The following is a 26,423-nucleotide window of genomic DNA, read 5'->3' on the forward strand; positions in this document are numbered from 1 at the left end:
GACAATAAATCATGAAGATGGCAGGAATGCAACAGTGTGGATGCCAACTGCCGTAAAAACTCAAAAAAGAAGAAGAAGAAGAAGAAGGTCCAAAAGCTGGCAAGTCAGTATCCTGGGAAAAAAATTACAACAAGGAGACAAAAGAATACTCCAAGCAACTCCACAAAAAGGTTACTGAAAAGCACAAGTCAGGAGATGGATACAAGAAAATTTCCAAGATACTGAATATTCCTTGGAGTACAGTTAAGACAATCATCACAGCTGTAAATCTGCCTAGCGCAAGCTGTCCTCAAAAACTGAGAGACCAAGCAAGAAGGTGACTAGTGAGGGAGGACACTGAGGGTTGGAAAATGCAAGGGCATGCACTTTGGTAGTAGAAACGAATGTGCGGAATGTTTTCTAAACGGGGAGAAAATCCAGGAATCTGAGATGCAGAGGGACTTGGGAGTCCTGAAGGTTAATTTGCAGGTCGAGTCAGTGGTGAGGAAGACAAATGCCATGTTATCATTCATTTCAAGAGGTCTAGAATACAAGAGCAAGAATGTGATGCTGAGGCTTTATAAGGCACTGGTGGGACCTCACCTTGAGTATTGTGAACAGTTTTGGGCCCATCATCTTAGAAAAGGTGTGCTGGCATTGGAGAGGGTCCAGAGGAGATTCACAAGGATGATTCCAGGAATGAAAGGGTTATCATACAAGGAACGTTTGATGACTCTGGGTCTGTGCTCGCTGGAATCCAAAAGGATGAGGAGGGATCTTATTGAAACCTTTTGAATGTTGTAAGGCCTAGACAGAGAGGATGTGGAAAGGATGTTTCCCATGGTGGGAGAGTTTAGGACAAGAGGGCACAGCCTCAGGATGGAGGGGAGCCCTTTCAAAACAGATGTGGAGAAATTTCTTTAGCCAAAGGGTGGTGAATTTGTGGAATTTGTTGCCACATGCAGCTGTGGAGGCCAGGTCGTTGGGTGTATTCAAGGCAGAAATTGATAGGTTCTTGATTGGACATGGCATCAAAGGTTATGGTTAGAAGGCCATGAACTGGGGTTAAGAAGGAGATAGAGAAAAGTATCAGCCATGATTGAATGGCGGAGCAGACTTGATGGGCCAGATGGCCTAATTCTGCTCCTATGTCTTATGGTCTTATGGACACCAATAGACATTTACAACTCTGGAGGAGTTACAAGCTTCAGTGGCTGAGATGGCAGAGACTGTGCATACAACAACTGTTGCCCAGATGCTTCACCAGTCGCAGCTTTATGGGAGAGTGGCAAAGAGAAAGCCACTGTTGAAAATACTCACATGAAATCTAAGCTAGGGTTTGCCAGAAGGCATGTGGGAGACTCTAGAATCAGCTGGAAGAAGGTTCTATGGTCGGATGAAACCAAAATTGAGCTTTCTGGCCATCAGAATAAACGCTATCTTTGGTGTAAGCCCAACACCGCACATCATCAAAAACACACCATCCCTACCGTGAAGCATGGTGGTGGCTGCATCATGCTGTGGGGATGCTTCACTGTAGCAACACCTTGTGAAGGTAGAGGATAAAATGAATGCAGCAAAATACAGGGAAATCGTGGAGGAAAACCTGATGCATTCTGCAAGATAACTGCAACTTGGAAGAAGAATTGTTTTCCAGCAAGACAATAACTCCAAGCATAAAGCCAAAGCTACACAGGAATGGCTTAAAAACAACAAAGTTAATGTCCTGGAGTGGCCAAGTCAGAGTCCAGACCTCAATCCAATTGAGAATTTGTGGCTAGACTTGAAAAAGGCTGTTCACTCACAATCCCCTTGCAATCTGACAGAGCTTGAGCAGTTTTGTGAAGAAAAATAGGGAAAAATTGCAATGTTTAGATGTGCAAAGCTGATAGAGACCTATCCACACAGATTCAAGGCTGCAGTTGCTGCCAAAGGTGCATCTACTAAGTACAGATGAAAGGGGTGAGTAATTATGCAATCAATTTTTTTAAATAATTATAATAAGTTCAGAACAATTTGTAGCAATTTGTTTTCACTTTGACATGAAAGAATATTTTTTGTTGATCAGTGTCAAAAAAGCCAAATTAAATCTACTATGATTCAATGTTGTAAAATAATAAAACATGATAACTTTCATGGGAGTGAATACTTTTTATAGGCACTGTATGTGTCTATTAAATAGTTAAAACAAATGGTGCAAAAAAAACTAGAAATAAAAAAGGAGTGAGGTAATATCCATGGGTCCAATGTCCATTTAGAAATCGGAGGTGAAGAAGCTGTTCCTGAATCGTTGAGTGTGTGCTTTCAGGCTTCTTTACCTCCTTCCCAACAGTAACAATGAGAAGGAGCATGTCCTGATTAGTGGGGATCCTTAGTGACAGATGCCGCCTTCCTAAGGCACTGCTCCTTGAAGATGTTTTGGATACTATGGAGGCTAGTATCCATGATGGAGCTGACTAATTTTACAAGTCTCTGCAACTTACTGCAAACTTGTTCAGTGGCCCACCCCCCTCCCCCCCATACCAGACAGCGATGCAGCCAGTCAGAATGCTCTCCACAGTACATTTGAAGTGTTTGAGTTGTCCACAGGAGGTTTGTCTTGTCGTATGAGGAGTGATTGATGGCTCTCAGCCATGTACTTGCTAGAATTTTAGAAGAACAATAGAGTGAGTTCATTGTAACTTATGTTGAAATGCCTAGAGAGAGTAGATGTGGCGAAGATGTTTCATGTAATGGGGTAGTCTAGGACCAGAGGACACAACTTCAGAATAGATGGTTGTCAATTTAGAACAGCGGTGAGAAGGAATTTCTTTAGCCAGAGGGTAGTGAATCTGTACAACTCATTGCCACAGGCAGCTGTGGAGGTCAAGTCATTGGGTGTATTTAAGTTTGAGGTTGATAGGTTTTTGATAAGTCAGGGCATGAAAGGTTACAGGGAGAAGACAAGAGAATGGGGTTGAAGGGAAATGGGTCAGCTATGACGAAATGACAGAGCTGATTCAATGGGTTGAATAGCCTAATTCTGCTCCTATGTCTTGTGTTCTTATGGTCTTGTAGGTGGTGGAAAAAGGTGTTTAACAGACTAGCCTTGATCAGTCAGGGCACTCTGTGTAAGCATTGAGTCATTATGCAAATTCAAGTTTATTGTCAACTGACTGTACGTACATGCAACCAAACGAAGCAACGTTCCTCTGGACCATGGTGTAATGACTAAACGTGTATCACGCTCAGCACATAAAACAAATGGGATGTATGGGCACTGTACAGATGAGTGCTGCACCAGTTGCCTCCATCTCTCACGGCTGTGGACAAGTGCCTGGGTTGCTGCAAAGCTCTCTCCAGTCCATCTGCAATGTTGTCTGTCCATTACTTCTGTCTGCCTGCCCGTTTTTCTTTTCCCCAGCACTTTGAGAGTCCACTTGATCTTCTTAAGTGGCAATACCATCTCATTTTCCTCTTCTTTACTGTGGACAGTAGATCTTTGTAGTGTCTCATGTGCTGGGTGATGGTTCTTTGTACTTCATCATTTGACACATGGTCTGTATAGGAGATGCTGGGCCTTCTGAAGCATCTATTTTCTACTGCCTGGATCTTCTTTTTCAGTTCTGCTGTCAAAGTCTGTGATTCGCATGCACACAAGAAGATGGAGAGCACGTGCATGCAAGAGTTTCAACTCAGATCTGAGAGTGACGTTATTGTCTCTGCAGATTGGTTTTAGTTTAGCCAGCATTGCTGTTGTTTGGATTGTCCTTGCAACGACTTCGGGCTTTGATCCTCCGTGGTTGATGATGGCACCGAGATACTTGAATGGTTTGACAATCTCTAGCTCTTGTCCACTGACTGATTTTTGTGGTGATTGGATCCTCACTGTTTGGTTTTCTCTGTGCTGATCTCCGTGCTGTATCTGGTAGATGTATTGTCCAGACGGTTCACAAGGCAGGCCAGTTCATCCTCACTTCCTGACAACCCATCAGTGTCACCGGCGAACCTGAGGTTGGTTATTATGTCCTCCAATGCTGACTATGCCAATATGGTCTTCCAGGGCATCTATATTATTTGCTCCAGGAGAATGTTGAACAGAGTGGGTGAAAGGAGGCAGCCTTGTCAGACTCCAACTGATGTGTGGAACCACTCTCCAACTGTGCCTTGGACAAGTACTGCACTGCGAGCTTTGGTGTAGGGCTGCTTGATGGTTTGGACCAGCTTCTGGCCCAGGTTGTATCTCTTCGTTGTGGCCCAGAGTACATCATGCCACATGCTATCAAATGCCTTCTTGGAGTCTATGAACATGCGGAAGATGCCCTGTTGATGTTGGTTGTATTTGTCGCACAGTACTCGGAGGTTGAATATCTGTTCTGTTGTACTTCTTCCTTCTAAATCCAACCTGCTCTTTGGCGATTATTTCTTCTGCCTGTGGTTTCAGTCTGTTCAAGATTACTTTCAGCATCACTTTGCTTGCAAAGCTGACAAGACTTGTGGTTCTATAATACTGGCACTACTGTAAGTTGCCTTTCTTGGGGAGAGTGATGATGAGTGATTTTTGTCCAGGGTGCTGGCCAGATTTTGTTGCAGAAATTGATGAGGTTGTCTATCATTGTCTTTCCTCCTGTACCTCCTTCCTTACTGTGTGGGCCAAAGAGATTGTGAAATGGATGGTGAGGATCATCGACAATGCTTCAGGTCCTTCACACACAGGAGGTCCTGAAAACAGACTACAGGGAGTTAGGAAGGAAGTTGAGAAGCAGGACCACAAAGGTAGTAATCTCAGGATTACTGCCTGTGCTACAGGACAGTGAGTAAAGGAATAGAATGAGGTGGACGATAAGTGCGTGGCTGAGGGATTAGAGCAGAGGGTAGGGATTCAGATTTCTGGATCATTGGGACCCCTTTTGGGGCAGGTGTGACATGTGCAAAAAGGACAGGTTGTACTTGAATCCCAGGGAGACCAATATCCTGGCGGGGAGGTTTGCAAAGGCTATTGGGGGAGAGTTTAAACTAGAATTGCAGGGGGGTGGGAACTGAAGTGACGGAGGAAAGGGAGGTTGGCTCACAAATAGAGAAAGCTTAGAGCAGGGAGGATCAGCAGGTGATAGAGAAGGGACGCACTCGGACCGATGGCTTGAGATGTGTATTTTAATGCAAGGAGTATTATGAACAAAGTGGATGAGCTTAGAGCGTGGATCAGTGCTGCAACTATGATGTTGTGGCCATTACAGAGACTTGGATGGCTCAGGGGCAGGAATGGTTACTTCGAGGGCCAGGCTTTAGATGTTTCAGAAAGGACAGGGAGGGAGGCAAAAGAGGTGGGGGTGTGGCACTGTTGATCAGAGATAGTGTCACGGCTGCAGAAAAGGAGGAAGTCATGGAGGGATTGACTACAGAGTCTCTGTGGGTGGAAATTAAAAACAGGAAAGGGTCAATAACTCTACTGGGTGTTTTTCGTAGATCACCCAATAGTAACAGGGACATCATGGAGCAGATAGGGAGAAAGATTCTGGAAAGGTCTAATAATAACAGGGTGGTTGTGGTGGGTGATTTTAATTTCCCAAATATTGATTGGCATCTCCTTAGAGTGGGGAGTTTAGATGGGGTGGAATTTGTTAGGTGTGTTCAGGAAGGTTTCCTGACACAATATATAAATAATCCTACAAGAGGATAGGCTGTACTTGATCTGGTATTGGGAAATGAACCTGGTCAGGTGTCAGGTCTCTCAGTGGGAGAGCATTTTGGAGATAGAGATCACAATTCTATCTCCTTCATCTTAACATTGGGGAGGGATAGGAACAGACAAGTTAGGGAAATGTTTAATTGCAGTAAGGGGAACTATGAGGCTATCAGGATGGAACTTGGAAGCATAAATTGGAAACAGATGTTCTCAGGGAAACGTACAGAAGAAACATAGCAAATGTTCAGGGGATATTTGAGTGGGGTACTGCGTAGATACACTCCAATGAGACAGGGAAAGGATGGTAGGGTGTAGGAACCATGGTGCACAAAGGCTGTTGTAAATCTAGTCAAGAAGAAAAGAAGAGCTTACAAAAGGTTCAAAAAAACTAGGTAATGATAGAGATCTAGAAGATTATAAGGCTTGCAGGAAGGAGCTTAAGAATGAAATTAGGAGAGCCAGAAGGGGCCATGAGAAAGCCTCGGCGAGCAGGATTAAGGAAAACACCAAGGCCTTCTACAAGTATGTGAAGAGCAAGAGGATAAGACATGAAAAAATAGGGTCAATCAAGTGTGACAGTGGAAAAGTGTGTATGGAACCGGAGGAGATAGCAGAGGTACTTAATGAGTACTTTGCTTCAGTATTCACTGCGGAAAAGGATCTTGGCAATTGTAGGGATGACTTGCAGCAGACTGAAAAGCTTGAGCATGTAGATATCAAGGAAGAGGATGTGCTGGAGCTTTTGGAAAGCATCAAGTTGGATAAATCACTGGGACCAGATGAGGAGGTGAGGAAGGAGATTGCTGAGCCTCTGGTGATGATCTTTACATCATCAATGAGGACAGGAGAGGTTCCGGAGGATTAGAGGGTTGCGGATATTGTTCCCTTATTCAAGATAGGGCATAGAGATAGCCCAGGAAATTATAGACCAGTGAGTCTTACTTCAGTGGTTGGTAAGTTGATGGAGAAGATCCTGAGAGGCAGGATTTATGAACATTTGGAAAGGCATAATATGATTAGGAATATTCAGCATGGCTTTGTCAAAGGCAGGTCTTACGAGCCTGATTGAATATTTTGAGGATGTGACTAAAAACGTTGATGAAGTTAGAGCAGTAGACGTAGTGTATATGGATTTCAGCAAAGCATTTAGTAAGGTACCCCATGCAAGGCTTATTGAGAAAGTAAAGAGGCATGGGATCCAAGGGGACATTGCTTTGTGGATCCAGAACTTGCTTGCCCACAGGAGGCAAGGAGTGGTTTTAGACAGGTCATATTCTGCATGGAGGTCAGTGACCAGTGATGTGCCTCAGGGATCTGTTCTGGGACCCCTACTCTTTGTGATTTTTATAAATGACCTGGTTGATGAAGTGGAGGGGATGGGTTAGTGGTGGAGGCAGAAACGATAGGATCTTTTAAGAGACTCCTGGATAGGTACATGGAGCTTAGAAAGATGGAGGGCTATTTTCTAAGGTAAGAACATGTTTGGCACAGCTTTGTGTGCTGAAGGGCCTGTATTGTGCTGTAGGTTTTCTATGTTTCTATATACAATGTTATTGTTGAGGCTGTACTTGGAGTATCCTATAGAGTTCTGGTCACACTGTTGTCAGAAAGACGTGGTTTTACTGGAAAGTGTGCAGTAATGATTTCCGAGAAAATTACCAGGACAAGAAAGCCTTATTTATGGGGAGAGATTGGCTAGGCTCAGTCTTTTTTCTTTGGAATGTGAGAGAATGAGGGGCAACCTTATAGAAGAGTTTAAAACTATAAGAGGCAGAGATAAGGTGGATGGTAATGGTCTTTTTCCCAGGGTAAGGAGTCCAGTACGAGGCGCAGAAGTTTAAGGTGATAGAGGAAAGGTTTAAGAGGGGCCTGAGTGGAAACTTTTTCATGTAGTTGATGGTGAGAGTATGAATCAAGCTGCCAAGGGAAGTGGTTGAGGCAGGTACAGTAGTAATCATTCAAGAAGCACTTGGATAGGTACCTGCAGGGGTGGAGACTGGAGGGATATGGGCCAAATGCAGAAACTATAGACAAGATGGGTGGGCACCATGGTTGACATGGTCTGCTTGGCCTGAATGGCCTGAATCCATGCTGTATTGCTCTGTTACTCTAATTTTAATTTCGATTTCGATTTCAGCCATTCTCAAGAATCCCTAGTTAGTTCTGAACATGTTATAATATGCCTGGTGGATATATTTTTTAAAAAATGGCTCAGAGCCCAATTAATATCACGTCACAAATTGAATGTTGGTGTGATCGGAGCTATCCGTGTGTGTATGGGCCGTCATTACAGGAAACGTATTATCAAGATTAGAATGAAATGTGACTTAGTCACAGTAGCTGCAGAATAGCTAACAAATGAAAGGAAGCAGTAAGCAAATTTTAATTCTATCTCACTGTAACTTCTTAAAAAAATTTAGTTTATGCAACCTTCTTCCAGAGACTGTGAAATAACAAGTGCCCAGTGAAACAAAATACTAGTTTCCAAAACTCTGATCAAGAAATCGCCAAGGTTATTAATTTACCAAGGGAACAAATAATTCCGATTCATGCTGAGCACAGCTCAAGTTGTGTGCGCTGCTGCTTTTAAGATTACCTATTGCTTTCAGGTCAAAGTTTTTATTCTTTAACAGCCTGAGAAGGGATAAGGTTCAAAGTTTGGATCAAAAAGTTGTGTTTGGAACAGAGCCTGTGGGTGTATTAGGAAACGTGGTGGAAAGTTCAGACATCTTGTTTGGCTGGAAAATGAGATAGAAGACTGCCCCCACACTACAGGACCAGAGAATAATGTGTCTAGGTTCTTGTTAGCATTGTTTCTTTGTGTTTATAGTTAGATGAGCCAGGATTAATGTGAGTGTTTTAAATGTGCTTCCTAGCAAGAACCCAGCCTGATGAAGGTGAGTTGTGATGAAGGAAGTGGGGGGTGGTTGGCCGGTAGCTGCAAAGGAAGGGACTGGTTAAGAGTGAAGGGAAGGGTTAGTCAAAGGTGAACACAAGATGAATTGTTTCATCCTGAATTGCCGAATGTTTATTCCTCTCAATAAATCCTGTCTGAGCTGCTGAGTTCCTCCAGCATTTTGTACATGATGCCTGGTCAAAGGTGAGATGGTGATGCGGAGGGGTGGGGGGGGGGGGGGTGTTGCGTGCAGAGATGTGAAAGGCTCACAAGAATAATCTCAGGAACAAAAGGTTTAATATATGAAATGCCTTTGTTTCCAGGCCTGTACCCGATGGGGTTCAGGAGCAGGAAGTGGGATCTCATTAAAACCTAGCAGATATTGAAATGCCTAAAGAGTGGATATGGACAGGATGTTCCCTTTCGTAAGAGAGCCCAGGATCTGAGGGCACAGCCTCAGAAGAAAGCGACATCCCTTTAAAACTGAGACGAAGAGCAATTTCAGCCGGACGGTGGTGAATCTGTGAAATTTGTTTCCACAGAGAGCTGTGTAGCCAAGTCAGTGGTTATATTTAGGACAGAAATTAATAGGTTCTTGATTGGTAAGGGGGTTAAAAGTTGCAAAGAGAATGCGGGAGAGTGAGGTTGGGGGGAAAGAAGTCATTATTGAAGGGGCAGAACAGACTCCATGGCCATATTGGGCTAATTCTGCTCCTATGTTTTATGGTCAATTAGATCACAGCTGATCCTTGCCAACTATCCACCTCCTGGTTAGATATGAAACTCGTATAAATCTCTAATTTTGAATTCTCCATTGAGCCTGGTTCTAAACTATGGCCTTGCATAGAAATGGTTCCTCACTTCACTTCTGGAAGTCAGATGGTGCCAGAAATACCCAACAGGACGGGCAGCATCTGCGGACAGTTGACCAGTCGTGTCTGAGCCATTTCCTCAGGATTTTAAGCTGATTGAAGGAAAGTAAAGCAGTGTTAGAAGTAGATTTTGTTTTACCCTGAGAGTGGTGTGTGTGCGTGGAACACTCTGCTAAAGAAGGTGATGAGACAGTTACATTAGGGATATTTAAGAGACCTTGATAGACACGTGATAATTGAAAAATGGAGGTTTATAGGTTAGGTTAGCTTAGCTTTTATTTGTCACATATACTTTGGAACACTGAAACGTACAGTGAAGTACGTTGTTTGCAATAACAACCACCATTGTCCAGGGATGTGCTGGGGGCAGCCCACAAGTATCGCCATTCTTCCGGCACCAAAGTAGAATGCCCGCAACTTACTAATGTTAACCTGTACGTCGTTTTAATGTGGGAGGAAACCAGAGCACCCGGAGGAAACCCATGCAGTCTCAAAAGGAACGTGCAAACTCCTTGCAGACATCAGTGAGAATTGAACCCAAGCCGGTGATATTGTATGCCATTACATTAAACACTTCACCACTGTGCCTACTGTGGGCAAAGTGGGAGGGAAGATTTACACTGATATTAGAGTAGATTCTGAAGTCAGCACAATAGGATGGGCCAAAGGGCCTGTATTGTGATGTAATGTTCTATGTTCCAAATAGTAAATGATCGGATCTCCAGCATTTGTCGATCATCCTGAATTTCATGTACTTTTAGTCTCTCTCACCTTCAGCAGAAACTACTCACAGCAGGAATTGTTCCTAATAATGAGGTTAAAAACCTCAACTGTTACCTGCCTGAGCCTTTTAAGTTCCAGACTACACAAACTACAGTTGCACTACCTCTTCTTAAATGAGTCACTACCTCAGGAAGACAACACCCCTCATCAAGTGGTTAGAAAGTTGTAGGCAAGCTACGTTGGTGCCAGACGCCACCATAGGCTGTGCTGGTCATTGATGCAAACAATGCATTTCACTGTATGTTTCAATGTACATGTGACGATGTAAAGTTAATCTTGATCTTTAATCACCCTCTGGGCCGTGCTACTTTCTCACTGCAGCCGTCGGGCAGAAGGTACAGAAGCCTGAAGTCCCACACCATCAAGTTTAAGAACAGCTACTCCCCTTCAACCATTTGGTTGTAGAACCAACTGGCTCAACTCTAATCACCACTTTGATCACTTTGGACTTTTTTCTGCTCTATCTGAAGATCGTACACTATCTATGTTTGATTTCTGTTTTTTTTTTGTGTAACTGATGCTGTGTACCTGTGAAGCCCTTATGTTTCTGCTTTGTGCCTCTGTTTACATGTGCTTATGATAATCACCTTGACTTTACCTAAAATACATTTGCTGGAGGCTGTTCCTGTTCCTTGGAGAAGTGGATTCTATATTTCCTTATGGAGGAGCACCATGGCATCATGGCGGTTAGCACGACAGCTCAGGGCATCAAAGTTTGAATGTTCAATTCCAGTGCCACCTGTGAGGAATTTGCACATTCTCCCTGTGAGTGTGCGGGTTTCCTCCGGGTGCTCTGGCTTCCTCCCACAATCTAGAGATGTACCCATTAGTAGGTTGATTGGTCATTGTAAATTGTCCTGTGATTAGGCTGTTGTTAAATTTATGGGTTGCTGGTAGTGCGTCTCGTTGGGCTGGAAAGGTCTGTTCCACGTTCTTTCTCCAAGTGAATAAATAAGGATATTTTCGCTCCTTGGTTCCATGCTGGCTTGTAAAGCAATCCATTCTCCCTGTATCCTGCCCCCCGCACCTCCCTCAGCTCCACCCTCCCCACCCTCACAGACTTCACCACTTCACCTCCGCTCTTCGGGAAACTTGCAATGGCCCATTAACCCACCAACCTGCAGGGCTTTTTTGGGATGTGGGGGGAAGCTGGAGCACCCAGAGGAGACCCATCCGGTCGGCGTGAGAAGACACAAGTTCCGCGCTGATGGCTCGGAAGGCTGGGGTGGAACCCGCGGCCCTGCGACTGTGAGGCCGGGCGCTCTACCAGATGTTCCACTGTCCCATTGCCCTGCTTTCTGAGCCTTCTCCGACAGGCGTCACCTTGTCGTGCTGGAGAAGCTTGAGATCCCAAGGGCAATGCCATCTGGAGCTCGGCTCCTGGTAGGGTCACCCCAGGCGGTACGGTCGACTGGGAGGTTCCAGTCTAAGAGTAATCCGACCAAGACCAGAACTGTGGAGGCTGGTGGGAGATGATGCCCCCTCACAATGGCAGCGAAGGGTCCTCAATCATCTTGCCCTCTCTGCCACCGGACCTCGACCCCAACCTGTCAAGGACTTTGTGGTGGCTGCCCACGCATCAGCCTCCCTGTCCTAAACAAAATTACGGGCAAGACCCCTTGGGAGAAATTGTACTCGAATGGAGTAATCACCCTGTTATCATTACTGCTTTGTGAATAGACATATTGTAAAGTCAGACATAGAGGGGAAGTCAATTGTAAATAGTATGCAAATGTGGGAACAGGAAATAAATGTTTATTGCTTAGTAACACATTTATTTTCTCAGTGCATGAATCAGAATCCCGCCCAACACCATGAACCAGGCACTGCAATCTTAAAGCAAACACTTCTTGGAGAAAGAGGGGAAGACGTACTGGAGTGTGGAGAGACTCCGCTGTGGTGGTCATGGCTCTCCCCGGGCTCCTGGCAGCTTCCCGATGGGAACTGCTGACGCTGGCAGTGCTTGCCCTCTCTCGGACGGCTGCTTCTGTTCAAGACTGTGGCCAGAACATTGGGAACTCCAGCAGCATCCCAGAGGCGCCGTACATCCGTGGTTCCGAAGTCGAGGCAGGCGGGCTGTCAGTGCTCTACCGCATGGTGCACAACTTCCTCGATATCGTTCAGCCCAACCCCTTCCCAACAGGTGAGACGGCGAGCCGGCCGGGTTTTAAAGGGGAAGGCTGCAGAGCTGTGGGGTTAGTGGGGCAGGAAAGCAGGCCATTTGGCCCACACTGAGTAGTACTCACCCAGTCTTCCGGTACGTCGCTGTGCATGTTCGGTGTCCAGTAATTCAAGGGCTCGTCCAGACACTTATTATTAAATGCAGTCGGGGATTCTTCCTCCAACGCTCTCTCTGGAGTACATTTCAGGAACTCAACACTCCCTAGGTGGCAAAGGTCCTCTTCTAATCCCTTACTGCCCGCCCTATGCCCTTTGATCCTGTGTCCCTCTGAGATACAAGAGCCTGCACTGCCCAATTACGCCTATGTGAACAAACAAGCTACTGGCTGCACACCTTTAAGGTGTGGGAAGAAAGCGGAGCAGAGTAAACCCATGCAGTCATGGAGAGAAAACTTCTTATAGACAGCGGTTGGAACTAAATCCAGATCGGGGGTGCTATGAAGCATTGCGCTAACTGCGGGGCCACAGTGCCGCCCCCAAGTCTGGGGAGTCGCTATTCCCCAATTTGGAGAATAGTTTCCTGCTGTCTACCCTGCCTAGCTTTCTCATTCTAAAACATGCTCCTCTCTGCCTCCTCAAAAAACAGGCCGAACCTCTCCAGTCACTCCTCGTAGCTCAAACACTTCATCCCAGGCAACGTCCTGGTGAAGACTGACAAAAAAAAATGCTGCAGCAGCACACACAAAATGCTGGAGGCACTTGGCAGGTCAGGCAGCAGCTGTGGAGGGGAATGAACAGCTGATGTTTCACGCCCTTCCCTATAACTCGGGTTCTAAGGCCTGGCAACATCTTTGCAAATGTTCTCTGCAGTCTTTCGATCTTGTAGGTATTCTCTTATGAGATTGTGTTGGGAAGCAATTGGAATTTGTTTGAGGGAAGTGTGAGGTAACGTGCTAGAGGAGGACAGTGGAGGCAACGCTATGCTCCTCACTCTATCGCTCCACCAAAGGATCAGTGGGTCTGTGGGGTGCGTCAGGTACCAATTGCACTGCAGTTTCGAGTCCATTTCACTTCAGCAGCACCGCCCAAGCCAGCTATTATCACCACGATGGACAGGGGCACAGAGCACACGATGGCACCACCACCTACAAATTCCCCTTCAAGTCACGCACCATCCTGACCAGGAGTATAATTCATATTTCCTTCCATGTGTAAAGGGGGGGGCCATTCAGCCCATTAATTCTACACTGGCTCAGAGAGCAATTCAACCTCACTCCTCCATAAGACATGGGAGCAGAGTTAGACCACTCAGTCCGTTGAGTCTGCTCAACCATTCTATTGTGGCTGATTTATTATCCCTCTCAATCCTATTCTCTTGCCTCCTCACTGTGACCTTTGACTCTCTAATTAATCAAGACCCTATTAACCTCTACCTTAAATATACCCAATGACTTGGCCTCCATAATATCTGTGGCAATGAATTCCACATATTCACCACATTCTGGCTAAAGAAATTCATCCTCACCTCAGTTCTGAATGGATGTCCCTCTATTCTGAGTCTGTGTCCTCAGGTCCTAGACTCCCCCCTCGATAGGAAATACCCTCTCCACATCCACTCTATCTGGGCCTTTCAATATTCAATAGGTTTCAATGAGATCACCCATGCACCCCCCTTATTCTTCTAACCTCCTGAGTGTAGAGTCCCAGTGCCATCAAATACTCCTCATAACTTAACCCTTTCATTCCTGGAATCATTCTTGTGAACCTCCTCTGGATCTTCTCCAAAACCCGCAAATCTTTTCTTAGACAAGTGGCCTAAAGTACTGCTCTCAATATTCCAAGGGTGGTCTGACCAATGCCTTATAAAGCCTCAGCACTACCTCCATGTTTTAGCATTCTAGTCCTCTTGAAATGAATGCTAACATTGAATGTGCCTTCCTTACCACTGATTCAACCTGCAAGTTAATCTTTAAGGAGTCCTGAAAGTCCTTTTGCATCTGTTTTTTAATATTCTCCCTGTTTTGAAAACAGTCTACACCTTTACTCCTTCTACCAAAGTGTATGACCATACACTTCCTTAAACGGTATTCCATCTGCTGCTGCTTTGCTCAATCTCCAAGTCTTTCTGCAGACACCCTGCTTTCTCAACACTATCTGCCACTCCACCTATCTTTGTACCGTCTGCAAACTCGGCCACAAAGCCATCAATTTCTTCATCCAAATTATTGACGTATGGCGTGAAAAGAAGCAGCCCCAATACTGACCCCTGCGGCAGAGAACTAGTCACTGGTAGCCGACCAGAATACAGTATGCCCCCTTTATTCCTATTCTTTGCCTCCTGCCAGCCACCCAATTTTCTGTTTGTGCTAGTTTCTTTCCTGTAATATCATGGGCTCTTTTCTTGTTAAGCAGCCTCGTGTGTAGCACCCTTGCCAAAGGCCTTCTGAAAATCCAAATAAACAACATCCACTGACTCTCCTTTGTCTATCCTGCCTATTATTTCCTCGAAGAATTCCAACAGATTTGTCAGGCAAGATTTTCCCCTTAAGGAAACCTTGCTAACTTTATCTATCCAAGTTCCCTGAAACCTCAACTTTAATAATAGACACCCAAATCTTTCCAGCCACCGAACTTAGGTTAACTGGCCTGTAATTTCCATTCTTCTGCCTCCCTCTCTTAAAGACTGGAGTGACATTTGCAATTTTCCAATCCTCCAGAACCATTCCAGAATCCAGTGACTCTTGAAAGATTATTACTAATGTCTCCACAATCTCTTCAGCCACCTCCTTCAGAACCCTGGGGTGTAGTCCACATGACCCAGGTGACTTCTCGACCTTCAGACCTTTCAATTTCTCAAGCACCTTCTCCTTAGTAATGGCAACGACACTCAGTTCTGCCCCTGGCACTCTCAAATTTCTGGCATTCTGCTGGTGCCTTCCACAGTGAAGAGTGATGAAAAACATTTATTACATCTTCCATTTCTTTGTCACCCATTGCTACTTCTCCAGTGTCATTTTCCAGTAGTCTGAAATCGACTCTCATCTCACTTTTACTCTTTATATATCTTGGGGGGGGGGGGGGGAGAGAAAAATTCTCTTTTGTATTATTGGCTAGCTTACCTTATTTAATCTTTTCTCTCTTTATGGGTTTTTTAGTTATTATCTCACTGTAACCTATTAATAAGACCACAATACACAGGAGCAGAATTAGGCTACTCAGCCTTTCAAGTCTGTTCCACTGTTCGGAATTGCTGCTATTGTTTCAACCCCATTGTCACAACTACTACCTGTAACCCTCTTTCGAATCGATACAGCACGGGTACAGGCCATTCAGCCCAACGAGTCTATGCTGACTACATTGCTCATTCCAATTTCCTGCACTTGGCCCAAATCCCTCCAGGCACCTCCCCTGTGTACCTATGTGGGTGCTTCTGAAATAGTACGATTGCACCCTCCTCAACCACTTCCTCTGACAGCCCCTCCCCCTCTGTGGGGAAAAGGTTGCCCCTCACGTCCCTCGTAAATCTTTCCCCTCTCACCCTAAACCTATGCCCTTTGCTTTGTACTCCCCTAACCCTGGGGGAAAAGATTGTTACCCAAATCTCATCAGTGTAAACACCTCCGTAAGATCGCTCCTCATTCTCCTCTGTTCAAAGGATTAAATATCTAGCACGGCCAACTTCTCCCTATAACTCAGGCCCTACTCTCCGGTAACATCGTTGTAAATCTTTTGTCCATTCTTTCCAGTTCAATCGCACCTACCCTACAAGAAAGTGACTTAAACTGTACACGTTACTCGAGTGCAGCCTCACCAATGCCTTCTGTCCTGGTTCCTATAGTCAATGCCCTGGCTGACAACGGGCAGCGTGCTAAATGCCTTTTCATCACTCTGTCCACCTGTAACATCTGTGGATTTTGAGCATTGTATAAACCATTGGATAAGGCTGCACGTGGAAGGTCGTGCATAAATTAAGAGCCCACTATATGGGAAGAGGTGTATTAGAATGAATTGATAACCTGTTACAAAGAGTTGAAATGATCTCAGAATTGGGTTCAATATCACTGGCCTATGTTGTGAAATTTGTTCGCTTTTTGCGGCAGAAGCACGTTGCTATTCTTACAGTAATAATAGAGTAACACCTGTGCATTACAGTAAATATGCATAATAGTTAAATTAGACAAGTAGTGCAAAAAAAGTATATTTTTTAAAAAAGTAGCAGGTTAGTGTTCATGGGTTCAGTGTCCATCCAGAGATCAGATGGTAGAGGGGAAGAAGCTGTTCCTGGATCGTTGATTGTGTGCCTTCAGGCTCCTGTACCTGCTTCCTGACGGCAGCAATGAGAAGAGGGCAGGTCCTGGGTGATGGGCATCCTTCAACATGGACGCCGCCTTTTTGAGGCATCGCTCCTTGAAGATGTCCTGGATACTACGGTGCCCATGACAGAGCTGACTAAGTTTACAACTCTCTGCAGCTTACTTCGATCCTGTGGCAGTAGCCCCTCTCTCATACCAGACAGTGATGCAGCCAGTTAAAATGCTCTCCACTGTACATCTGTAGAAATTTGCGGGTGCTTTGGGTGATGTACCAAATCTCCTCAAACTCCTAATGAAAAATAGCTGCTGTCTTGCCTTCTTGCACCGAAGGGACGGGACGAGCAGAGTGCCATAGGGATGACAACTTGTCCCGCTGGTGTTTACAATTTGCATTGGCCTGCTTTCGATGTACGGTACAGGTGACAAACAAAACTGACACAATGGAGCGCTTCTTCGTTCCCCTTGACCCCGGTACAGTATCACAGCGGGAACTGGTACTTCTCCCTCAGCACCAGCTGGAGAAGAAAAAGACGGCGTTTCGTTGTTCGCTTCATTATTTGCAACTCAGGGGGTGGGGAGGAACTGTGCTGGAATGCTAGGCATGGCAAGGTTAAATTCTCTGTAATTAGTGAACTGTACTACCCACTTATTCGTTCATGCTAAATATCGGGTTGGCTTCGTGTTTGCCTACTTCAGCTTCTGTAACGAGATAGTTCCCTATAGTCCATTGTTAAATGAATCCGTTTACCTGACACCCTTTTCAACAGAGAACACTAGCATTCTGAAGCAGAACGAGTTCCCTGAACAATGACATTAATTACAGCCGGTTCAAGTTGCACTGCTTTACAGCGACAATTGCTGGTTAATTGCCCGTTTGTCCAAAACACACCAATCTGTTTTGTCATGGTTTCCAGTTCAACGCTCTTCCGTCTCTCCACATTCACCCTCTTCAAAGAAGATTGGGTCCATAAGGCACAGCAGCAAAATTAGGCCATTTGGCCCTTCCATTCTTCTCTGCCATTGCATCATGGCTGATTTATTATCCCTCTCAACCCCATTCTCCTGTCTTCTGCCCCTTAACCTTTGACGCACTTACTAATCAATCACCTATCCCTCCCTTACTCCTATGGTCCACTCCCCTATCCTTTCAGATTCCTTCCTCTCCAGCCCTTTTGCATTTCCCACATCACCCACCACCTTCAAGCTGCCCTCCCTCCCTTTCCCCCTACCTTTTTATTCTGGCATCTTCCCTCTTCCTTGTCCAAGAACCTGTCAACCACTTGAAATAACTTGGCCTCCACAGCCATCTGTAGCAATGAGTTTCAAAGGTTCACTGCCCTCTGGCTAACGAAGTTCCTCCTCACTTCTGTTCTGTAAGAACATCCTTGCACCCTGAGTCTGTGTCCTCCAATCCTAGACTTCTTCGCAATAGGAAGCTTCCTCTCAGTGTCCAATATCCGGACCTTTCAGTACTCGATAGGTTTCAGTGAGATCCTGCACCCCCCCCCCCCCCACCAGACCCATTCTTCTAAACTCCAGCAAGTACAGGTCCAGCTCCTCATATGTTAACCCTTTCATTCCTGGGATCATTCTCGTGAATCTCCTCTGCACTCTCTCCAGTGCCAGCACATCCTTCCTTAGATAAGGGGCCCAAAACTGCTCACAACACCAAGTCCTGTCTGACCAAAGCTTTATAGAGCCTCAGCGTTACATTCTTGCTTTTGTATTTCAGTCCAGCTGAACTGAGTGCAAACATTGCATTTGCCTTCCCTTAAGTTGGGATGCAAGTCTGGTTGAGTTTATTGTCACGTGCAAAGTACGGTGAGGTACAGGTAGAATTGAAAATCTGCGGCAGCACCACACAGATCATGATCTATAGCAGAGAGTGAAGAAGGAAAGTCTGTACAAACCATGCAGTTAGTGTAACAAAGGTCCACGGCAGGACAAGAGTTGCTCCTTGGTGTTAGTAACTGAGGTAGGGTTAGTGTTGTACAGGTCAGTTCAAGAACCTGTTGGTTGTAGGAAAGCTGCTGTTCCTGAACCTGGTGGTGTGGCACTTCAGGCTCCATGCCTTTATTCTGGCACCTTCATGCTTCCATTTCAGTCCTGAAGAAAGGTCTTGACCTGAAGAATTGACTGTTTACTCTTTTCCATAGATGCTGCCTGAGCTGCTGAGTTCCTCCAGCATTTTGTGTGTGGAGCTCTGGATTTCCAGCATCTTCAGAACTTTTCATGTTTACTCTGTACGTCCTGCCTGATGGCGGTGGTGAGAGCGGAGCGGAGCCTGGATGGTGGGGATCCTTGAGGATAGATGTTGGCTTGATGAGACAGTGCCTCCTGTAGTGATGGGGAGGGCTGTGCCCGTGATGGGCTGGGCAGTTCCCGCTGATGGTACCCCCGCAGCTTTTCCTGTTCTGTGCCCATTATCTCTCAGTCACCAGCCTGGTTTTGTACTGACGATTAGTCAACTTGCATTGAACTAATGTTCAGATTGACTCAACCTGCTTTATTCATCTTCATCTATTTTCACCCAGAACAGACACTGGTGAGTCCTACTTTGGAGGATTGTGTACAGTTTTGGACGGCTACCTGCAGGGAAGATGTAAATAAGATTGAAAGAGTACAGAGAAAATTTACAAGGCTGTTGCTGGGTCTGGAGGACTTGAGTTATAAGGAAATATTGTGATAGGTTAGGACTTATTCCTTGGAACGTAGAAGATTGAGAGGAGATTTGATAGAGGTAGACAAAATTGAGGGGTATAGATAGGGTAAATGCAAGCAGACTTTTTCCACTGAAGTTGGGTGCGACTACAACCAGAGGTCATGGGTTAAGGGTGAAAGGTGAAAGGTTTAAGGGGAGCATGAGGGGGAACTTCTGCACTCTCTCAACCCTTTGAGTGAAGAATGAGGTGCCAGCACAAGTGGTCATGTGAGCTTGATTTCAATGTTTAAGGGAAGTTTGGATAGGTGCATGATGGTAAGGACACGGAGAGCTATGGTCCTGGCACAGGTGGATGGGACTAGGAAGCTTAAATGATTCAACACAACTAGAAGGGCTGAAGGGCCTGTTTCTGTGCTGTACTTTTCTTTGACTCTATGACCTTAAGAATATTGTAGAACATAGAATACTACAGCACAGTGCCAGTCCTTTCGTCCACTGACCTTTTTAATCTACTCCAAGATCAATCTAACTCATCCTTCACACATAGCCCTCCATTTTTCTTTTAAGAGTCATAAATGTATCTGCCTCCACCACTACCTCTGGCATGTATGTACCACCCTCTGTGCTTTTTTAAAAAAAACCTACTTCTGACACCCCCCCCTTGTACTTTCCTCCAATCACCTTAAAAGTATGTCCCTCTGCCCCAGGAAAAAGGTGCTAGCTGTCCGCTCTACCTGTGCCTCTTATCACCTCGACTCTCTTCTCATCCTCCTTCGCTCCAAACAAAAACGCCTTGGCTCGTTCAACCTATAAGACACGTGCTCTTATCCAGACAGTATCCTGGTAAACTTCTTCTGGAAGTCTCTAGAGTTTCCACATCCTTCCTATAATGAGGCGAAAAGAACTGAACAAATATTCCAAGTGTGGTCTAACCAGAGATTTATAGAGCTATAACTTGGCTGTTGAAGTCGATCCCCAGACTAATAAAGGGCAACGCACCACATGTCTTAACCGCCAGATCAACTTGCACGGCAACTTTGGGGGAACAATGGGCTTGGACCACAAAATCCCTCTGTTCCTCCACACTGCTAAGAAATTCTACATTATACATAAATCAGAATGGGTTTATTACTGTATTACCCCTGACACCAGGGAAGGTGGGACCTGTGCAGAAGGGACAACTTGCACCTGAACTGTAGGGGGACTATATATCCTAGCGGGAAGCTTTATTAATGCTGCAAGGTGGGGTTTAAACTAGAGTTGCAGGGGGATGGGAACCAGAGTGCCGGAACAGTTAGTGGAAATGTCGAGGAGGCAGATGTTGGTAAGATCTCAGACAAAGTTAGGAATCAAAACGTTGAGCGTGGTGCAACAAAATCAAGAAGGGTGAATACAGGACTGAAGGTGCTGTATCTGGATATGTACAGTGTACGGAATAAGGTAGATGAACTTGCAGCACAGTTGCAGATTAGCAGGTATGATGTTGCAGGCATCACGGAATCATGGCTGAAAGGTTATAGCAGGGAGCATGATGTCCAGGGATACACATTGTATTGAAAGGAAGGCAGAGGGTGTGGTGTTGTTCTGTTTATTAAGGATGAGGTCTCAGGGTTCTTGGAGGCACACAGTAAAATAGGCTGCAGTCAGCATGATTTCCTCAAGGGAAATTTTTGCCTCACAAATCTGTAGGAACTCTTTGAAGAAGTAACTAGCAGGATAGACAAAAGAGAATCGGTTCATGTCGTGTCCACCGATGGAATACAGGCGTATGGTCATGCATTTTGGTAGAAGAACTGAAAGGGGAGACTATTTCTAAATGGAGAGAAAATATTTAAAAAACTGAGCTGCAAAGGGACTTTGGAGTTCTCGTGCAGGATTCCCTAAAGCTTAATTTGCAAGTTGAGTCTGCAGTGAGGAAGGCAACTGAAATGTTTGTATTTATTCCAAGAAGACTAGAATATAAAAGCAAGGCTGTAATGTTGAAATTTTACAAAGCATGGTGAGGCCTCACTTGCAGTATTGTGAGCAGGTTTGGACCCCTTATCTTAGAGAGGATGTGCTGAAACTGGAGACTGTTCAAAGGAGGTTCACAAAAATTATTCCTGGATTGAATGGCTCGTCATATGAAGAGTGTCTGATGGCTCTGGATCTGTATTCACTGGAATCCAGAAGAGTGAGAAGTGACATGACTGAAACCAATCAAATGGTGATAGTGAATGAAGAGAGGACGTTTCCTATGGTGGGAGAATCTAAGACCAGAGGACACTGCCTCAGAATAGAGGGGGCATCCTTTTAGAATGGAGATGAGGAGGAATTTCTTTAGCTAGAGAGTAGTGAATCTGTGGAATTTGTTGCCTCAGGCAGCTGTGGAGGCTGCCTTTATGAATATTTTAGGCAGAGATTGGTAAATTCTTGATTGGTCAGGGCATGAAAGGAGATGGGGAGAAGGCAGAAGATTGGGGCTGAGAGGGAAAATCGATCAGCCGTAATGAAATAGAAACATAGAAAACCTACCGCACAATACAGGCCCTTCGGCCCACAAAGCTGTGCCAAACATGTCCTTACCTTAGAGCTACCTAGGCTTACCCATAGCCGTATATTTTTCTGAGCTCCATGTATCCATCCAGGAGTCTCTTAACAGACCCTATCGTATCTGCCTCCACCACTGCCGCCGGCAGCCCATTCCACACTCTCACCACTCTCTGCATAAAAAACTTACCCCTGACATCTCCTCTGTACCTATTCTTGAAACTGCCTAGAGTTTTCCTAGCACATAGCCCTCTATTTTTCTCAGCTCCATGTACATATCTAAGAGGTTCTTAAAAGACCCTATCGTATCTGCTTCCATCACCACCGCTGGCAGTGCATTCCATGCACCCACCACTCTCTGTGTGAAAAACTTACCCCCGACATCCCCTCAGTACCTATTTCCAAGCACCTTAAAACTATGCCCCCTTGTGTTAGCTATTTCAGCCCTGGGAAAAAGCCTCTGACTATCCACACAATCAATGCCTCTCATTATCTTGTACACCTCTATCAGGTCACCTCTCATCCTCTGTTGCTCAAAGGAGAAAAGGCCAAATTCACACAACCTATTCTCATAAGACATGCTCCCCAATCCAGGCAACATCCTTGTAAATCTCCTCTGCACTCTTTCTATGGTTTCCACGTCCTTCCTGTAGTGAGGCGACCAGAACTGAGCACAGTACTCCAAGCGGGGTCTGACCAGGGTCCTATATAGCTGCAACGTTATCTCTCGGCTCTTAAACTCAATCCCATGACTGATGAAGGCCAATGCACCGTATGACTTCTTAACCACACAGTCAACCTGCGTAGCAGATTTGAATGTCCTATGGACTCGGACCCCAAGGTCCCTCTGATCCTCCACACTGTCAAGAGTCTTACCAGTAATTCTATATTTTACCATCATATTTGACCTACCAAACTGAACCACCTCACACTTATCCAAGTTGAACTCTATCTGCTACTTCTCAGCCCAGTTTTGCATCCTATCGATGTCCCGCTGTAACCTCTGACAGCCCTCCACACTATCCACAACACCCCCAACCTTTGTGTCATCAGCAAATTTACTAATCCATCCCTCCACTTCCTCATCCAGGTCATTTATAAAAATCACAATGAGTAGGAGTAGCAGAACAGATCCCTGAGGCACACCACTGGTCACCAGCCTCCATGCAGCATATGACCCATCTACAACCACTCTTTGCCTTCTGTGGGCAAGCCAGTTCTGGATCCACAAAGCAATGTCCCCCTGGATCCCATGCCTCCTTACTTTCTCAATAAGCCTTGCATGGGGTACTTTATCAAATGCCTTGCTAAAATCCATATACTCTACATCTACTGCTCTACTCTCATCAATGTGTTTAGTCACATCCTCAAAAAATTCAATCAGGCTGGTAAGGCATGACCTGCCTTTGACAAAGCCATGCTGACTATTCCTAATCATATTATGCCTCTCCAAATGTTCATAAACTTTGCCTCTCAAGATCTTCTCCATCAACTTACCAACCACTGAAGTAAGACTCACTGGTCTGTAATTTCCAAGGCTAGCCCTATTCCCTTTCTTAAATAAGGGAACAACATCCGCAACCCTCTAATCCTCCAGAACCTCTCCCGTCCTCATTGATGATGCAAAGATCATCACCAGAGGCTCAACAATCTCCTCCCTCACCTCCCACAGTAGACTGGGGTACATCCCATCCGGTCCCGGTGACTTATCCAACTTGATGCTTTCCAAAAGCTCCAGCGCATCCTCTTTCTTAATATCTACATGCTCAAGCTTTTCAGTCTGCTGCAAGTCATCCTTACAATTGCCAAGATCCTTTTCCGTAGTGAATACTGAAACGAAGTATTCATTAAGTACCTCTGCCATCTCCTCCGGTTCCATACACACTTTTCCACAGTCACACTTGTTTGGTCCTATTCTCTCCTGTCTTATTCTTTTGCTCTTCACATACCTGTAGAATGCCTTGTGGGTTTCTTTAATCCTGTCCGCCAAGGCCTTCTCATGGCCCCTTCTGGCTCTCCTAATTTCATTCTTAAGCTCCTTCCAGCTAACCTTATAATCTTCTAGATCTCTATCATTACCTAGTTTTTTGAACCTTACATAAGCTCTTCTATTCTTCTTGACTAGATTTACAACAGCCTTTGTACACCACTGTTCCTATACCCTACCATCCTTTCCCTGTCTCATTGGAATGTATCTACGCAGTACCCCACAGAAATATCCCCTGAACATTTGCCATGTTTCTTCCGTACGTTTCCCTGAGAACATCTGTTTCCAATTTATGCTTCCAAGTTCCTGCCTGATAGCCTCATATTTCCCCTCACTCCAATTAAATGTTTCCCTAACTTGTCTGTTCCTATCCTTCTCCAATGCTATGATGAAGGAGATAGAATTGTGATCTCTATCTCCAAAATGCTCTCCCACTGAGAGACCTGACACCTGACCAGATTCATTTCCCAATACCAGATCAAGAAAAGGGTACTAATTATGGATGATCAGCCATGATCACAGTGAATGGTGGTCTGACTTGAAGGGCTGAATGGCCTACTCCTGCACCTATTGTCTATTGTCTATCAAGTACAGCCTATCCTCTTGTAGGCTTACTTACATATTGTGTCAAGAAACCTTCCTGAACACACCTAACAAACTCCACCCCATCTAAACTCCCCACTCTAGGGAGATGCCAATCAATATTTGGGAAATTGAAATCTCCCACCACAACAACCCTGTTATTATTACTCCTTTCCAGAATCTGTCTCCCTATCTGCTCCTCAATATCCCTGTTACTATTGGGAGGTCTAGAAAAACACCAAGTAGAGTTATTGACCCCTTTCTGTTTCAAACTACCACCCACAGAGACTCCGTAGACAACCCCTCCATGACTTCCTCCTTTTCTGCAGCCATGACTCCATCTCTGAGTAACAGTGCCATGCCCCCACCTCTTTTGCCTCCCTCCCTGTCCTTTCTGAAACATCTATAGCCTGGCACTTGAAGAAGCCAATCCTGCCCCTGCACCATCCAAGTCTCTGTAATGGTCACAACATCATAGCTCCAAGTACTGATCCATGCTCTAAGCTCATCCGCTTTATTCGTAATACTCCTTGCATTAAGTAGACACATCTCAAACCATTAGTCTGAGCACGTCCCTTCTCTATCATCTGCCTTTACCTCTATTACTACCCATCACCTCTATTACTACCTTTGAGGTCCTGCTTCTCAACTTCCTTTCTAACTCCCTGTTGTCTGTTTTCAGGACCCCCTCCCTTTTCCTACCTACGTCGTTGGTACCAATATGTTCTACGACCTCTGGCTGTTCTCCTTCCTACTTCAAGATATCATGGACACAATCTGAAACATCCCGGTCCTTCGCACCTGGGAGGCAAACTACCATCCGTGTTTCTTTCCTACGTCTACAGAATCGCCTGTCTGACCCCCTAACTATAGAGTCCCCTATCACTGCTGCAATCGTCTTCCTTTCCCTACCCTTCTGAGCCACAGGGCCGGACTCTGGAGCAGACTCGATGGGCCAAATGGCCTGATTCTACTCCTGTATCTTGTGGCCTGATATATAATGAAACTTCTTGTTTTTTTTAGCAGCAGTGCAGAACAATACACGAAATGTACTATAAATTACAATAAAAAATATGTATTAGAACATTAAGTATGTAATGTAAGAAGAGAGGAAGAATAATGAAGTAGTGCTCATGTATTCTTTACGGGTTGAGCTAAGGAATAGCAGGGGTAAAAGGACCCTGATGGCAGTTATTTATAGGCCTCCAAACAGCTGCAGTGATGTGGACTACAAATTACAACAGGAAATAGAAAAGGCTTGTCAGAAGGGCAGTGTTTAGGATAATTGTGGGGGATTTTAACATGCGAGTGGATTGGGAAAATCAGGTCGGCAATGGATCTCAAGAGAGAGAGAACTTGTAGAATGTCTGCGAGGTGGCTTTTTAGAACAGCTTGTTGTTGAGCCCACTAGGGGATCGGCTGTACTGGATTGGGTATTGTGTAATGAACCGGAGGTGATGAGAGAGATTGAGGTGAAGGAACCCTTAGGAGACAGTGATCATAACATGATTGAGTTCACTGTGAAATTGGAGAAAGAAAAGCCGAAATCTGATGTGTCAGTATTTCAGTGGAGTAAAGGAAATTACAATGGCATGAGAGAGGAACTGGCCAAAGTTGACTGGAAAGGGACACTGACGGGAAAGACGGCAGAGCAGCAGTGGCTGGAGTTTATGTGAGAAGTGAGGAAGGTGCAAGACAGGTATATTCCAAAAAAGAAGAAATTTTCGAATGGAAAAAGGATGCAACCGTGGTTGACAAGAGAAGTCAAAGCCAAAGTTAAAGCAAAAGAGAGGGCATACAAGGAAGCAAAAATTAGTGGGAAGACAGAGGATTGGGAAGTTTTTAAAAGCTTACAAAAGGAAACTAAGAAGGTCATTAAGAGGGAAAAGATTAACTATGAAAGGAAGCTAGCAGATAACATCAAAGAGGATACTAAAAGCTTTTTCGAGTATATGAAAGAGTAAAAGACAGGTGAGAGTAGATATAGGACCAATAGAAAATGATGCTGGAGAAATTGTAATGGGAGATAAGGAG

The 26,423-nt window shown here is 45.1% G+C and overlaps 1 protein-coding gene across 1 annotated transcript in view; it reads left to right on the forward strand.

The window, feature by feature from the left end:
• Positions 1-8,362: 8,362 nt before the first annotated feature.
• LOC140185888 (prominin-1-A-like) overlaps positions 8,363-26,423 on the forward strand; it is a 95,868-nt gene continuing 77,807 nt past the window's right edge. The window contains 2 exon segments of the mRNA XM_072239692.1: positions 8,363-8,541; positions 11,982-12,338. Coding sequence (XP_072095793.1) covers positions 12,101-12,338 — 238 coding nt within the window. The 5' untranslated portion in view covers positions 8,363-8,541; positions 11,982-12,100.

The sequence above is a fragment of the Mobula birostris genome, chromosome 21 (genome assembly GCF_030028105.1).
Source record: "Mobula birostris isolate sMobBir1 chromosome 21, sMobBir1.hap1, whole genome shotgun sequence".
Taxonomy (NCBI): Eukaryota; Metazoa; Chordata; class Chondrichthyes; order Myliobatiformes; family Myliobatidae; genus Mobula; species Mobula birostris.